This window comes from Podarcis pityusensis (assembly GCF_964106645.2).
Source record: "Podarcis pityusensis genome assembly, chromosome: 10".
Classification (NCBI taxonomy): Eukaryota; Metazoa; Chordata; class Lepidosauria; order Squamata; family Lacertidae; genus Podarcis; species Podarcis pityusensis.
In genome coordinates, this window is record NC_138035.1 from 19,529,770 (window position 1) to 19,546,521 (window position 16,752).

Genomic DNA, 16,752 nt, shown 5'->3' on the forward strand with positions numbered 1-16,752 from the left:
TGGCCTGCAAAAGTTCTGTCCCTCTGAACAAGAAGCTTCTTTTCAGCTGATAAAAACTACCTGTGCAGTCCCTTTCAACATTAGTGCCAGGGCTAAATGGCATTTTGGAATCATTCCTGTATCTTTTGGGAAGAACAGGCAACAGTGTCTAAAGCATTAATTGGATGCTTTTTATAAATACAATATTTATGTTAAAATAAATTAAAACAGGCATTTTTAAAGGCAACCCCCCTATAAAGTAAATAAGAAGCAGACCCATCCTGCGATGTCATTTAAAGTGAAGATGAATTCCTCTCATCATTTATGCCTCAGACACAATTCAACAGCTAAAAAAAATCATTATGCTTTTGAAAGGAGTTAATGTAGCACTGTTAAAACGAACGCTAGTAAGTTCAAACAGTCCATTAGGAGTTCTGTTTGCGAGCTTCTTGCCACAAGTCCTCGTCATTTTCTTACACTGCTCTTCACTTTTCCATGGGATTTATAAGACAAGGCAACCAATGCCAATGAAAACAGTGCTTGTTGCTAGAAGTCATGAAAATATAACTAGCCTGTTGTATGTATGCCAGCAAGAAGCCCCAAATGGGTTTTCAGAGAGGGGTGGGTGGATTTTATATCCTGAAACCAGGAAACCCAGGTTTTAAAAACAAATTCCATGTACAGATAAGTATAGAGGAAGGGGAAGGGAAGTAGAATTGAAAATTGAGATGGGTGGATAGGAGAAGTCAACTTTGTACCTAACCATTAAAATAGGTCTCAAGAGAGTTCAAAGGTGTAGGTAAGATCAAGAAGCAGATTAATTCTTGCCACTCTACCCAGTACTTATTTTCTCATTACTTCAATCTCAGTATTTTGCAAACTTCACAAAATTATATCATCTTCTAAACTTACTAGAGTTTCTGTGTCTATACATCTTCATCTGAAAAGTTTCCTGGGGGCTACCTAATCAGATCCTATACCTTCCCCCCAGCTCTACAGTAATCAGGGATTTGCAACTCCCCACTTCCCCTTTTAATGATTCTAGAAGGGTTACAATCTATCCTTTGGAAAATCCTGATTCTTAACTATTTTTCCAAAATTAGACAAATTGTTTCTGTCCCTTCCTCCATATTCTTTCCAAAAAAACTCCTTCCTTTGGGAGGCCAGCCATTTGAGAAACACAGACTGCATCTACACGTGGTTCATTTTTAAAGGATTATTTAGAATTTTTTTTTTAGAAGCCTTAGTAGTAGACTCTTTGAAATTAATGGACATTAAAAAGCTATACTAGTAAAACATATCAAGCACTGAAGGACCACTGGGGAATATATAAGGAAATCATTCCCTTGGTAATTTTTATTGTAATTATGAGCAGGTCACTCAGTATTGGGTCAGTTCCTACTTCAAGAGGCAGGAAGGAAAGGCTAAAATCCTCTTCCTGGAAGGCAAAGGTTCCAACCCATCTCCAGGCTCGATAAGCAATTAAACATTCAGGTAGGTAGCCATGTTGGTCTGACACAATCAAAATAAATAAATTTAAAAATTGCCCAGTAGCACCTTAGAGACCAACTAAGTTGTTCTGGGTATAAGCTTTCGTGTGCATGCACACTTCTTCAGATACACTTCTGTATCTTAGTTGGTCTCTAAGGTGCTACTGGACAATTTTTTAAGCAATTAAACAGTGAGAAATCACAACCAAAAACCTGTGGAAGAGTTGGCCTAAATCCAGCAAAAGCAATTAAGAAAGCTAGGTTGAATTTCTACCAAAGCAACACAACAGAGTAGAGCCCAGTTTTTCCAGTGTTAAACAGTGTGGAAAAGACTGCATTTCCACTCTTAACAAATATGTGAATCAGTATGCAGGGTGAGCAGAACAGTCTCTCCCTATAAGAAGAGAAATTCATCAAGCAAAAAATTATTTAGCCATTTCCCTGAACATGCAAAGCCTCCAAATATGGATGGGGACAGGGAGGTGCACACAAACTGCACCTCAAACATATTTACACAATATGCTCTCCCTCTCCCGCCCCTCCCCATGTTGTGTGGGTCTGCAGTGGGGTTTGTTCACACTTCTCTGTGTGACTATGCTCAAGAAAATGCAAGCAGAAGTCTCCCACAGACCTTCACTATGCAGTCAAGGGCTGAGAGGGGCATGATGTGTTGGGAGAGGGATTTGTATATGTGCCCCTGCCCACAGTTTGAATCCTTGTTCACTAGAGCACACCTCTTCACTGTTCAAATGGCAGTAGGCCAGTCATTGCTGGAGTCTCTAACATAGAACATCTGAGGGGGACAATGAATCCCTTACAGTCACATACTTTGCTGACCCCATGTAAGCCTGGAAGACTTTTATAATGCCCTGTAAAAGGTATGAACTTGTGGCTGCATTACACATTTCTTGAGTGGAGAGAAAACTACAGAGGCACTTGTGCCCCTGAGTGAGATAGACTACAAAGTGGTGCTACAAAGAGCAATACAATTTCTCTGCTGACGGGTTAGAGTACTTGTGCAACCTCTTCTTTTAATAATGCCTAAAGATAGCAAATGGGCCCAAAAGCTGGCAAATGCTCCTCTTGCATTAGTGGCACAGAGATCGATAACAGGAACCCAAGTTCCTGAAGGTCTGAAGGTAGACGAGGTCACCACCTTGTGGAAGCCAAGCAGGTCTGGGTCGAGTTACTGCTTGGGTGGTGACCTCTTGGGAACCACACATACATCAACTTGGATTCCATGATGGAAGGAAAGTGAGATTGAAATGCGAGAAAATAAATAAAATGAAATAAATAAGTAAGTGCTATTCACTGGAACTCATTTTGGTTTAGTTTTGGTAAACCATAAAACATACATGGTTTATAGTGGGGTAGGGGGACTCTATAAGCTATATAATGACTGTCTACTTTGTCACTAATAGGTGCACATAAATCATTTGTTATTAGTCTTTTTTTAAAAAACACCCTCTGGAGGCTGTATTTGCTGGAATAATCTGATGCACATAAATTAAGTTTGAATAATAACCTCAATTATCTTTCTAATGATGTCACACTGGATAATTTGTTTACTTTGGGATATGTTAACATGGCGATATATTGTAATTTAAACATTTTACATAATGGTAAATGAAAACACTGTGCTCCATCAATTTCCCTAAAATACAACCTCTCCTGTCCCTAAATAATTTCCCATGTGGTGCTTTCAAAAGCATTGTGAGCAGTCAACAACACAGGGAGAGAATGAATGTGCATACATGTGCTGAACCCTACAATATCTGAAAATGATTTTAAAATAATAGTACAAATATTATACTCATTTGGGCACATAAAGAATGTGAAATCTACTCTGTATACTGTACTCATGCACTGTAGATTGAACTATTGTATTGCATTGTATGTGGCTACCCTTGAAGACAGTCTAGAAGCTGCAGCTAGTGCAGGATGCCACTGCTAGACTAGAATTGCAATGGTTGCTCATTTGCTGTTTGGACTAATTTAAGGTGTTAACTTTAGCGTGTAAAACAATAAATGACTTTGAGCTGAATACTTTTATAGCTGCTTGGTTGAACCCTATGTTCTGTGTGGAAGGTCCTTTTTGTGGGTGTGTTGATGTGCATAACCTGATATATAGTGACACAGGATAGGGCCTTCTCTGTACAGAACATCCTTCCTCTGGAGATACGACAATGTTCCTCACTGATGCTGCTGATTATTATTATTACAATTTAGTACCTACCCTTCACTCTAAGGTCCCGGGGTGAGTTACAACATTTAAAACACAACATTATCTTAAAATACAATATTGCATAATGTTAAAAACAGTCTAAAACAACTTATTAAAGTAAGGTGGGTCCTACAAATATACATCTCGAGTGTCAAAAGCCAGGTTAATGATGACTTGAAGAAGACTTAAACATCTCTTTGTAATGGTGTTTGGGTGAGCTTTGTAAGTTGACTGTTTCATTTTAAACTACTGCTGAACTGCTTGGAAAGTTTAGAAAGATAGAAATAAAATTCATATTGTCCCAAGATGAGTGTTCTAAAATGTTTGGGATATAGGGGTGGAATTTGAGGTTGTCCTATGCTACTAACCTTTTGGCTGGAATTTGAAGACTGCATAAGCATGCATCTAAGTATGTCCTATATCTGGCTGATTCATGCAATATTTGGAAGGCCACCCAATACAGACATATAAGGCAATTAATATCATGCTATAAGCTGATTGAAGAGAAAAGCAGTTACGGTACTCTATATATCCACAACCCCTGCTTTTGGTCTTGCTTGTATGTTTAATTTGTTATTATTTCCAGAGGGGGCTCTGTCAACCCCTACCATTATATATTTTAAAAATAGTTTGAGGCAGAGTGAGGAAATAGAGGATATATAAGAGAAGGTATGGGGTATATACAATAATCTTATCATTGATTTGCACTTGAAGACTTTAATAAACTGTTGGCAACATGGGCATGTACTGAAACAAATTGACATATCTATGTTCTTAGAGTTGCCATATTTAAATGTAGTTGTGGAAATGCCTCCAAGTGTGAATCTGGGGCCTGTTTCAGACATTTAGGGGGAAGTCTTTGGATGGGAGGAGGAATGAGGGCTCATTTCCCTTCTCCTAAAGAAACATGGGACAGTATTCACTCAGGGTGAGCCCACTGAAATTAATGAACATGACTAAGGTCAGTCCATTAATTTCAATAGGCTTACTACCACCCATGGGATGCAGGCATCACAAAGAAGTTCATAAACATGGCCATCTGATTTGTGCAAGTCTTCTCCCTAAATAATAGGATGGTGGGGTATGATGATAAATTGATGTAATGGCAGAATGACAAAGAGGTCATACTACACTCACTGGTCTTGTTACCAATATGGTGGAGGGGAGAACTGTGAAGGCTTTTTTGCCCCTGAGCTTTTGAGCAGTTACATACCTACATACGTACGTACGTACGTACGTACATACATACATACATCAAAGAGACTTTGCTCTTTGCTGAAATATTTTGAATTATTACTTTCCAAGTGTTTAGTATGCTAGGTGACATGTGCCTGACTAGCTTGAGTTAAGGAATCAGTCATGGCAAGACCCATACCTCCTGGAAAATGTGCAGAAAATTTGGGGCCAATTTCCAATTTAATGACCCACTTCTTACAACTCAGTTTTAAGAGCTGGTAGAAGACTTATGAAGCAGTTGAATTTGAGGATAGCACAGAACCAGAATATTCAAACCTTGTGAAAAATTTGTGCATATGTGCATTTGCACATGTGTGCAAGACTGCTTACTTGGCCAGTTAGCTGCAAGACAATTATTTCATTATAAACTCAGCATGGTGCATTTATTAGTGTTACACTGAGACCATTTCTGCAATATGAACTAAAAATCAAAATATTTAAGAGGACTTTGGCTTTCAAATGCTGATTATCAGTAGGCCAGTACAGTAGCTGTCCTTAAGATATAAGAAGTTACTCTAATTCTGCTATATGCATTTCAGAGTTAGAAACTGCAACTATTTGTACTTAGAAAAACCAGCTGAACATTTTTTCTCTGGAGAATAGAGATGACTTTTAAAATTAGAGCCTTTACACCATTTCCTTTTTTATAAAACTCCTTGACAATTATGCCATTTCATTGCAAACTTCTGGCACATGCCTTTAGGGCGAACATATGTTCAGTATTGCTCATGTCTAGCTGGTGAAATGCGATAAGATCTCTTTCCTGCTGGCTTCTTACCCAACTAGAAATTAAAGCACTGTTTTGCTTGGATTTTTTTTTTTTAATTATCCTTTATGGTCTTTTGCTCCAAACTATTTCAGACCTGACTGGAAACATACCTGGCTAGAAGAACACTGGGATTTGCCAGCCCTGTCTTCCATGTTTCACCATCTTCCCCCATATGGCATTAATAAAGCCACATGCTAAATTTTCTGGGGTTCTATGGCACACTCAGGATATGAATTACTGTAACAATGTGTTTTTAATTTTTCTCCCACTAGAGGCGATGAAATCAGGTAGTGTTACTGTTATTCTTGCTTCCCAAGTTTATCCTCCTCTATATATGGGTAAGTGGAGTTATTACCAGTGGGGATGCTGATCAATAGCTCAACACAGGCTTTTGTTGTAAGTTTGGTTATACAAATATTTTTGGAACTTTAATAACTTCCTTTTGATTATTCTTGCAACTTCCAAAAAAGAAACATGTGTAACTTTGGCATAACAACCAGAGTGCTCTTTCTGACAACAGCACAGCACACCATAATATCCTAAATTAGAAATACATCCCGCATACTCAAAATTTTGCAAGTGTTCAAACATACATAAAACAAGTATGCACAAGTTCAAAACTAGCCTCTAAATGGTATACTTCCCCCTCAAAGCAGCCCTCTATATTTGCATAAGCATTGAAAACAATGTCCCATACAATCCTTATTTAAAAAATATGTGTACTGATCAGCTAATTTATTACTCTCATACAATGGGATTATTTTGCAAACAGCCACAACCCGTAAGTATAGGGCAGATTTAAAACTTCGCATTGAAGACATAACACACACACACACACACACACACACACACACACAAACAATGATTAAGACGCACGACCAAAACTCTTGGGCCTTCCAATAGTAGGCCATTCAACTGATTTTCCAATTACAAAGAGAAGTACCACTCAGGACTCTCTTATTTTCAGGTACTGGTTCAAAATGATCAAATTGACTAAAGTTTTAATGTCAGGTCAAAATGTCTGCTCGTGCACACAGATAAATCAATAAGGTGTAGAACAAGTGAATTCTTGAAAGATGTGGCAACACGCAGACAGTACGGATCCAAGATGGCCCATAGCCACTGTTGATACAATGTACTCACGCCTCATTGGCCTCTCCCTCACCAGGCAGAAGATGGAGAATCTGAACTTGGATGAGGTGACACAGAAGCTACAATGCAGATACTCAGCGCAGTACTGGAGGAAGCCAGCCAATGTGCTGACTGTCCCACTCTCCCCTGCTCATCGTTTTGATAAGAATTTGCTAATGTCTGAACAAACAACAGTAACTACTGCCAGCACATCCAACTTTTGTGCTATAAACTACTCTGTAGTCCAGCTCTCCTATATAGAGTAAGATATTTCTTAGCCCGTCTTCTAGAGAAGAAAATTGTGTTTCAGTGTTTCACTACCTCAGCTGTAGATGTACCTCTCTAATAAACCTTAAATTAATATATACTGACCTTGAAGTGAGGCTGAACCAAGCAGCAAATCCAGGGTAGGAAATGTGAAAGAGAAAGTTAGAGAAAAGGTTAATGAGGATACACTCCAAAGTTAAGACATCAAGAAAAGTGACAAAGGAGCAGCACAGCATCAGAAAGCAAGACAAGAAAGAAAGGCAAGGCTTTTTCAACCAAAATCCTCCATTCTGGTAAACTTCCCAGCAACAAAAAGAATTATTTACAATTTTTTATTTATTTAATTTCTATGCTGCCCTATACCCGAAGGTCTCAGGGCGGTTCAAACCACCCAATTAGATTACACCATTCAACACATAAGGAGTGCTTCAGAAAATGCCTTCTTTTTGATTATTTTGTTTCCTTTCTTGGAGCAATAGTGTAAAGACAACTCCAAAGTTTGCAGGGATCAAACTGGAAAGCAACTGTCTACTGCTTGAGAGAATATTTTCTGGAACATAGATGTTAGCAAGATGACAGTTCTGGGAAATCAGACAACTTTCTTCAGGCTGCCTCCCTCTCAGATTTAAAATTTATTCCAAGAAAATATCTTAATTTATCTTAACAAGAAGGCCAAAATTAAGCAAATCAATACACCACAAGCCTTCATGTGTTGCTCATAAAACTTTAAGAAAATCCAGGAACTACTTATCATTTTGTATGAACTCTTTAAACACCTAAGAACATTTTCAAGCTTGCTGTCAAGTCAGCTATATCTTAAGTCTATATAATGAGGTGCAATCTAAAAAACAATAATGAACATGCTACTTCTAGTCAGTTCCCTCCAACACTATGGACTGGGAGGCATGCTAAAGACTACCTGTTGGAGGTTACTGCACATCCATGGGCCTCAGGAGTTCATTATTGCCTTTTTTGCTTTAATTCTAACACCCTGTTTTCAGAGTTATCTATGGTCAATTTCACTGATAAATATGAGATTGACAGACAAAATCAAAGAAGCATTATTCTTCATCTTCTTGATTTACCAAGTTGCAAAGAAAGTTTTGTGTTGTTTTTACAAGCTAAAATTATGGCTATTTAGGACAATCATTCAACCCAGATCATGCTCTTCCTCATCAGGAACAATATTCTGTTCCTCCTGTCCAAGACAATCATGCATGTGAGAAACAGATCACTAAATAACATATAAATGTTCAAGAAACAGTCGTGGTAACCTATGAACTGGCTCTATCTTAAACGTACTCTAGGAATGCAGTACAAATATTCGGATCCAGAAGTGACCACCAGAATTTTTACTTACTAGCAAAAATATGTCTTGAGTAAAAGTTTAATTATTATTTGCTCTCTTACTCAGTTTTACTCAAGAGCTTCCTACTATATATAACTGTAAGCCAGTTTAAGGCTACTTAAAAAAAGGTTATATCCAAAACTATCAGGTTGATTTGGGTGTAATGCACATATTTTTCAGATCGATGCACTGCCTCATTTCAAAGTCATTTCAATGGATTAAATATACCAACTATACAAACTGCTAAAAACTGAAGACTGCCACTTCAAAAGAAACATGATTAGAAACATAGTGGATCTGATACTTGACAGACCACCACTAATGATACCAGTCAATTCAGCTAAAAAGTTACCTGCTGCTCTGAAAGTTAACTTTCAACTGCAAGTTGTCATCTTTAGATACATTTACAACAAGAAAACAGATTTTAAAACAGCTGTGTTTCAAAAAAAGTTAGCAGCTTAGAACCTAATGATTTTGGGTCTGTATTACACTGCAGCTACTTACTGTTTACTCTAATATCTCAGAGGGATTGGGGTAAGGAAAGTATAGAAGTCAGGAAAGGACAATGAAACGTCTACTTCAGATTATTTATGACCAAATTAATTTTTCCGCTGTAGAAATGTCCTTTTTTCATTTGCCAACATCAAGGACAGGGCCAGAAATGACTGATGAGATGTGCTTTATTCAGTTAAATGTCAAAGACCTCAGAGAGAAAAAATAAACATTACCTAGTTTGTTTTCTACAAGACTTTGTATTGATACCAATTTCATACCGGGCAACAAAAATATAGCAGGCACTGGAAGCTTGTGACCTGGCAGTTCATCAACTAGCCAAAAGCCCTGCTGGTTGCTTTATACATTTAGAACATGCCTAGAATTGCAGAGCAGCTTGGAAACACTCTGTTTAAATGTGCAACATCCTTTAAAAAACCTACATCAGTGAAATTGACTTAAATACAAAACAGCAAGCAACTTCGCCAAACAAAGCAGGCCTGAGCAAGCAAGATCAGTTAGAATGAGGCAACTCAAATTACAAAATAATGCAACCATTATTGCAAGCAACATTTTTCTCCAAGCACACATGCTACCCGCATTCCTTACAACGTTGAGAAGCAGCCTCCAAACTTTAAGTGTATACCTTTGATACAATGTGTTACAAAATTGAAGGAAAATGGTACATAGAGGGAAGTGATGCATTTCTAAATAAACTTTGAGCAAAGTTCAATAATTTCAGGTCATTTCACTACTTCAATATGAGCTAAGCATATGGCTTTAGGATGACACAATCCTCAAACTAGCATTTTTAAAATTCTGTTTATTTTGGGGAAGTCTTCCCTCCAGTCCTCTCCCTGGCTATTTAAGTCAGTGTGCTTAAGATAAGCAGTCTTCACTGGATTCCCTGAACAGAACATCACTGGAGCTGCAGTTGCAGTTTGTCACAGCTACATGGGCAGTCAGTATTGGGTCCATCTCAAGTGGCGGATGAGGGTTGGATTCTTACACCAGTTGGGCAGGGGTTTGGGTATCACCCAAGGGAGCCTGGGGGGTGCTTCCTGTTCAAATACCCAAAAGGGGCAGAAAGGACTTAGTATCCTTACTAGTGATCAGGGGACGGAGGGTCTCTGGATATGAAGCATGTCAATAGGTGACCCACGACAGTGGCCAAACCCTACTTCTTATCCATAAACCAGCAGGTAGGCTGGTTGATTACACAATGCCTATGCCCAAACCTGCATAAATCTGTAATCAATAAAGTTGTGGCCTTATCTGATCCCAGCACTGGTGCCTTGTGTCTTATTTTACATCTTAACTGCCTGTTCACCCTCCACCCCTCATGGCTTCACTTGCACCCGGGCCCGCAACTAGTTATAAACAGCTTATTAAGGAAAGGTGAATGATGGGCACCCTGAAGAGAATGAAGAGTACACTCATACAGGTTTATGTGCCTGCATTTGTGTAGGGATCAGTATCAAAGGCCCTGTTCTCTGACCTGCCAGCAAGAGCTGTTGGGTTAACAGGGCTCGCTCAGTGGTGACCCCATACCCCATGAAGAGACACAGGGTATTATCACAACTATGTGCTTTTCTTTTAATTAGAATAAAACCCTACAAAATATATTTTTTATTTTAGTTCCTGTTCAGTCAGATTGTGCTGTACTAGAAAAAATATATATAAATGTAGCTGTAAACCATATTATGGGGGCAGTGTGCCTTCAAAGACAAATTAAATAAATATTTAAATAAATAAATAAGCAAGATGTTTCAGAGTTGTGTGTTATCTTTCATTTTTCTCATTCTAATTTAAAAACACACAAAACAGGTTTTATATAGGTTTGAAAGCACAATTGAGCCACACAGCTTGAAACTGAAATGGTCTGAAAGTAATGGAGCTCTAGTGTGGGAATTCACAGAAATACAACCACCAAAAGAAGAGGAGGTCAAAACACAAGTCATTCAAAAATGCTGATAATATGATACCAGCAGAACTAGTGCTCTAAGTTGTATTCCAGGGTCTAAAAATGTTGCATAAATCCAATTAATGTGGCACATTGGCAGACATACACACACTGACTACAGCAAACCCCAGCAGAAATTGCAGCCAGTTAGCAGAAAGCAGCATTCCGCCAGCAAGAAACAATAGCCTTGTAAGAAACTCACTTTCCTAAAAAGTCCCATACAAAACCCCCTACAGGCTGGGGTGGAGAGACAGACACCTGGTAGGGGGAGCATATTCTGTGCGAAGCGTGCCTTCTGAGAAAAGGCATGGCCAAAAAACCACAGGCACAAAACAACCCAAGGGAACCAGGAAAGACAGAGAGGGAGAACACAAAAGAAACATCAATGAAACATTAGATGACTGTGGGATGAAAATACATAAATAGAGCAAGTAATTAGTAAAAGGAACTAGAAAGCCAGACATTTGATACGTGAACAGAACTGCGTAAAAACAAAGCCATTCACAAATTGGGTGTGTTCTTCATTTGATTTTCAACTTAATCTATTGAAGTGTTTTCACCTGTTCAAAAAGAGCTAAGAACCAGCCTCTGATGATGCAATCCTAAACACATTGAACAGGGAGTAGCCCCATTGAACATAGTGGAACACTTGCAGGATTGCAGGCACTTTGGGGGCCCTGAAGTTCTTAAGGAGGGGGCCAGGCTCCCTCAATATTGAGTGGTGATGTGATCAGTGCATTGCACGATGTGGTGTATAAGAATAAATGATAAATGATAAATAATAAATAATAAAATTTTATTATTTATACTCCGCCCATATGGCTGGGCTTCCCCAGCCACTCTGGGTGGCTTCCAACAGAATATTAAAATACTATGATTCATCAAAAATTAAAAGCTTCCTTAAACAGGGCTGCCTTCAGATGTCTTCTAAAAGTCTGATAGTTGTTTATTTCTTTGACATCTGATGAGAGGGTGTTCCACAGGGCAGGCGCCACTACCGAGAAGGCCCTCTGCCTGGTTCCCTGTAACTTCGCTTTTCGCAGGGAGGGAACCACCAGAAGGCCCTCGGTGCTGGACCTCAGTGTCCAGGCAGAATGATGGGGGTGGAGACGCTCCTTCAGGTATACTGGGCCGAGGCCATTTAGGGTTTGAAAGGTCAGCACCAACACTATGAATTGTGCTCGGAAACGTACTGGGAGCCAGTGGTCTTTCAAGACCGGTGTTATGTGGTCTCGTACATGTTTCCTCCAATTTGAAATGGAACTATATTATCTTCAGTTTCAACTGGAGAGTAATAAACTCTATTGAGAATTCATCCTTCAAGACTGTATGTTACACTCAGAAAAATGAACAATCCATTTACAGTTATAGTACAGCAGAAATTCTGAGAGAAGACTAACAAAGCTCTCCATAATGACTGACCTTGGAAGAAGTTGAAAAGAAAGATGGTGGGATTTAGAAACATTTTAAATGTAAAAAGATGACAGGAAAAACTCAAAAGATTATTCCAAGGTTTTAAACCTCTATGATAAGGAAGGTAACAATATTTTCAACAGTGATAGAGAATTCTGCACAGATTTTGAGGTTGAAGGAACATCCAAACATGCATATTGGTAGGATACAGAGAAATGCAAAACTGGACCAAAATCAAATACTGGTGGATAAAGTTAAATTTGGGAGATATCTATATAAGAATGACAAATTAAATTTCAAGAATATTATGTAAAACTTCTGCAATTCTATTTCAACTGTCCTAACAGACATTTTGGAATTAAAAAATAAAGGAAATGACATAATTTTCCCTTGTGGCCAACAGAACACCATTCATGGAAATGTTCAAAGGTTCATTGAAAAATAATGAATATTGATTTTCAAAGCTCTCTACTGTTTCAATGAAACAGGAATAGATACCATCCAAGGTAACAAACTTGAACTGGTAATCCAACTGAGAGGCTTCATGCAAGTTAATTATCTGTGTGTTCCTAATGAATTGAGAATATTGTTTTGGCACCTTTGAGTAGATTCTGCATATCAAAGAAGATAAAAATGTGGAGCAGTAACACCAAGTATTTACAGATGCGCAAATTCTCCCTACAATAAATTCCCTTAATTATATTTTCTGGAGTTCTGAGTAGATTTCTTTATACAAATGCCGCCCATAACTATTAAACACATTAAACATCTAACTCAACATTGAAATATTAAGTCAGATGAACAAATTTTGGGCAATGAGGGAACGCCAAGCAGCTACTGCGTTTCAAGAATTAATATATTCACCAAGGAAAATTCTACTCAGGTGGTGGTTTTAATCTATGTGATTTTCCTGGCACTTGACAAAATGCAGTTGAATCCATATGAAATAATGTTAAGGAAACCCATTCCGGCAAAAGAGGAAAAGTTAGTGCACCGCCAAGAAATGAACCTCCATATTGTACCTTTCAAGGCAACTGTTGGTCAAACTGTAATACTTATATGTCACTGTTTTAGAACGGACTAAGAGTTTACTACTGCAGTTCAGGATAAATTTTAAAAGCCTAATAAATGGCTAACAGTTTTGTTCCATTTTCCATCTAAGGTGTTGTTCCCATGACTTCTCCAGTGACCCAACTGCTAGCTGTTCAAATCTAGTGGGGATATTAAGTCCTACCTAATTTCTATCCACAGAAAAAGATGGGCTTGGGGAAACCACATTACTAATAAAGTATTACCAAGAAGAACATTTTTAGCTGTAAGATGCCTTGAGTCTTTGTCAGGGAAAAAGGAGAGGTGAAAATAAATATGTAATAATAATATAAGAAGTGGAAATCCTGTTTCAAAGCTACTAAGTGGCATTCTCCTGTTTAATTTCATATGGCTGCAGAACATGTTCTCATATAGGCAGAATTAGTCCTCACATCAAGTTGCATGTTAAAAATGCTTAGTATTATCTGTGGTACTTGTACTATAGTAAATCATATAAATTTGTCAGGTTCAAGTATGCATGTACAGTACATGAAATGAAAGCCAGCTTCACTGAGCTACCATCGTTTCCTACAATTGCACTTTTGCTCCTACTATTTAAAAGAGATCCCAGAAACATCAGCATACCTTTTGAAATAGGCAGGGGGGAAAAGCAAAAACCCTTAACTAACTTTTAGAAACTCCCCCAATGCCCTATTTTGAATGGCAACAAGTTGAAAACCTGATAACGGGCTTCTCGCCCATACCCTTCTCACCTTTCTAGTTCTGCTATCTTCTTGTCTTTATCATTCTTCTCATTCTCCATCTCTTTCAGGATTTCTAGCAGACGGTCCAGTTCAGCTTGAGCCTTACTGGATTCTTCCCGGTAGCGAGCCACATCTCTTTCCAATTGCTGAAATCGGTCACTCATCTCTGGACTGGCCCTAGCTTCCAATGTTGCTTCATGAGCCTGCACAAAAAAGTATCCCAAGAGTTATTCTTTGTATCCATATTCACATTTGTAACAGAAATCCTGTTATATCAAACCAAGAGTCCTGTTATATCAAACCAAAGCTCCATCTAGTCCACCATCTTGTATCCAACTCTGACCAGTCAGCTTGTGAAGAACATGCTAACCCTGGAATCTCTTACCTTATTGCTTCTCTATCTAGTGCCAATGACTGAGATGTTCTTGCCAGGAACTTTACCAGGGCACATTCCAAGAATCATCTCAAATGCACAGGCTTAATGGGGAGGGACAGGCATCCTTTCCCACTTCTTGCCTTCTTATTGTTAATCAACATTTCTCTCTATGTGCAATCTACACCTCAGTCAGGCAACTCACTCCACTGAGCCCCAAACCCTTTGCTGTTACTCATGACCTACCTGATAAAATAAAATAAAAAATCCAGGAAGGCCTCCTGTCCCAATCTGTCACTTCCCAATGATCCTAAGAAATGATGCAGTGGAGCAGGATAGTGGGAGGAGAGCAGAGTTTTGATACTTTTTCACAGCAGGAAAAAGTTGGAAGTGGCACTTGCCAGTGTTGCAAGCTTCAGGCATTAGAGGACAGGTCTATCTTTGGACATGATCGCTGTCTTGGGGAGGCTAGGCCCTGGCAGTGACTGGCCCAATGTCACCAAGTTATGTTCATCACTGATCACAGATGCGAACCCATATCTTTTGCTACTAGCTCATGCATTTATTGACTTCTCTTGGGGTGGGGGACAGTGGCTTTGGAATTTCTCTGGAGGGCTGTGAAGCTGTACATTTAAAAAACCCCAAAGTAGATTTCACTAGCCTGAAGTCTGTTCACATCTGTTGCAAATTACTTATTACTATTAAAAGGGAAATATAAACTAAATGTGGGTGATTTCCATAATCTAAAGTTCAAGGAGGAAAACAGCAGTTGTTCTATGTATTGATTTTATCTACACCAGAGTTTCTCTTCTCTTATTCTTTTCTTCTTTAATGCATAAATGTTGCTCTCAATGGGAATGAATATCAACTTGCCCACTTGCGTCTTCCCCTACTTCCCCTTTGCCTTTCTCACAGCTGTCACACACTGAGTCAACATCTACTTAGAGTTATCCACGACAATCCAAAGGTCACATTCCTGGTCAGTTACTGTCAGTTTAGACCCCATGAGCGTATATATAAAATTAAGATTTTCTTTCACCCTGGCATACACCACTCTACCACTGTTTACAGTGAACTGCATTTGCCATTTTACTGCCCACTCAATTTGGAGAGGTCCTTCAGGAGCTCTTCACAATCTCTTTTTGTTTTAACAACTGAACAATTCAGTATTGTCAACAAGCTTGGCCACCTCACTGTTCATCCCTAAAGTGTCAGTACTGATTCTTCTGGGCTCCACTTTCTACATCACTCCATTCAGAGAACTGTCCATTTATTCCTACTCTCTTTTATTCTGTTACTTAACCAGTTCCTGATCCACAACAGGACCTCTCATTGTATTCCATGACTGTTACATTTACATAGAAGCCTTGGTTGAGTTACCTTGTTGAATGCTTTTTGAAAGTACAAGTACATTATGTCAACTGGATCACCTCTATCTATATGCTTACTGACACTCTTAAAGGTAGGTTTATGAAACCAGACTTGCCCTTGCAGAAACCATGCTGCCTACACTTCAGCAAGGCTTGTTCTTCTATATGCTTAGTTATTTTATCTTTAACAATATTTTCAACATGTTTTCCTATCAAAAAAGTTAAGCCTATTGGTCTGTAATTTCCAGGATCCTCCTTGAATTCCTTTTTAAAAACTAGTGTCGCATTGGCAACTTTCCAGTCCTCAGGTATGGAGAAGGCTGGTCTGAGGCACAACATATTTTTGTTATAGAATTACCATTTTCACATTTGAGTTGAATTCTCAGGTGGATGCCCTCCAGACCCAGCAGTGTGTCAGTTTTCTTTTTGTATATTAAGTCTAGAACTTAATCTCTTATCACCACTATCTGCCTCAGTTCCTCAGACTCCCTTCCTGCAAAAGTTAGTTCAGGCACTGGGATCTGCCCTATATCTTACCCTGTGAGGACAGGTAAAAATAATTAATTCAGCTTCTCAGCAATCTCCTTACCCTCCTTTAGCACACATCCAAGAGTCCAACTTCCTCCCTAGATGGTTTCCTGCTACCAATATATTGAAAGAACTTGTTGTTGATGATCTTAGTCTTTTTAGCATTGTGCTGTGCAAATTATTTTTTAGCATCCCTTACTGTCTGCCCACATTTATTTTGCCAAAGTTTGTGTTCCTTTGTTCTCTTCATTAGGGCAAGGTTTCTAATTCTTGAAGGAACTCTTCTTGCCTCTGATAGCTTCTTTAACTCTGCTCATTAAGCATGCCAGCATCCTCATGTTACGTTTCCTGATCTGCAATATACACTCCCAAGGAT

General features: G+C 38.7%; 1 protein-coding gene across 13 annotated transcripts in view; it reads right to left on the bottom strand.

The window, feature by feature from the left end:
• Positions 1-16,752, bottom strand: part of ERC1 (ELKS/RAB6-interacting/CAST family member 1) — a 161,261-nt gene that overhangs the window by 88,286 nt on the left and 56,223 nt on the right. For all 13 annotated transcript variants that reach the window (XM_080971582.1, XM_080971589.1, XM_080971577.1 and 10 more), the window contains one exon: positions 14,115-14,308. In XM_080971582.1, coding sequence (XP_080827708.1) covers positions 14,115-14,308 — 194 coding nt within the window. The remainder of the gene's footprint in view (positions 1-14,114; positions 14,309-16,752) is intronic.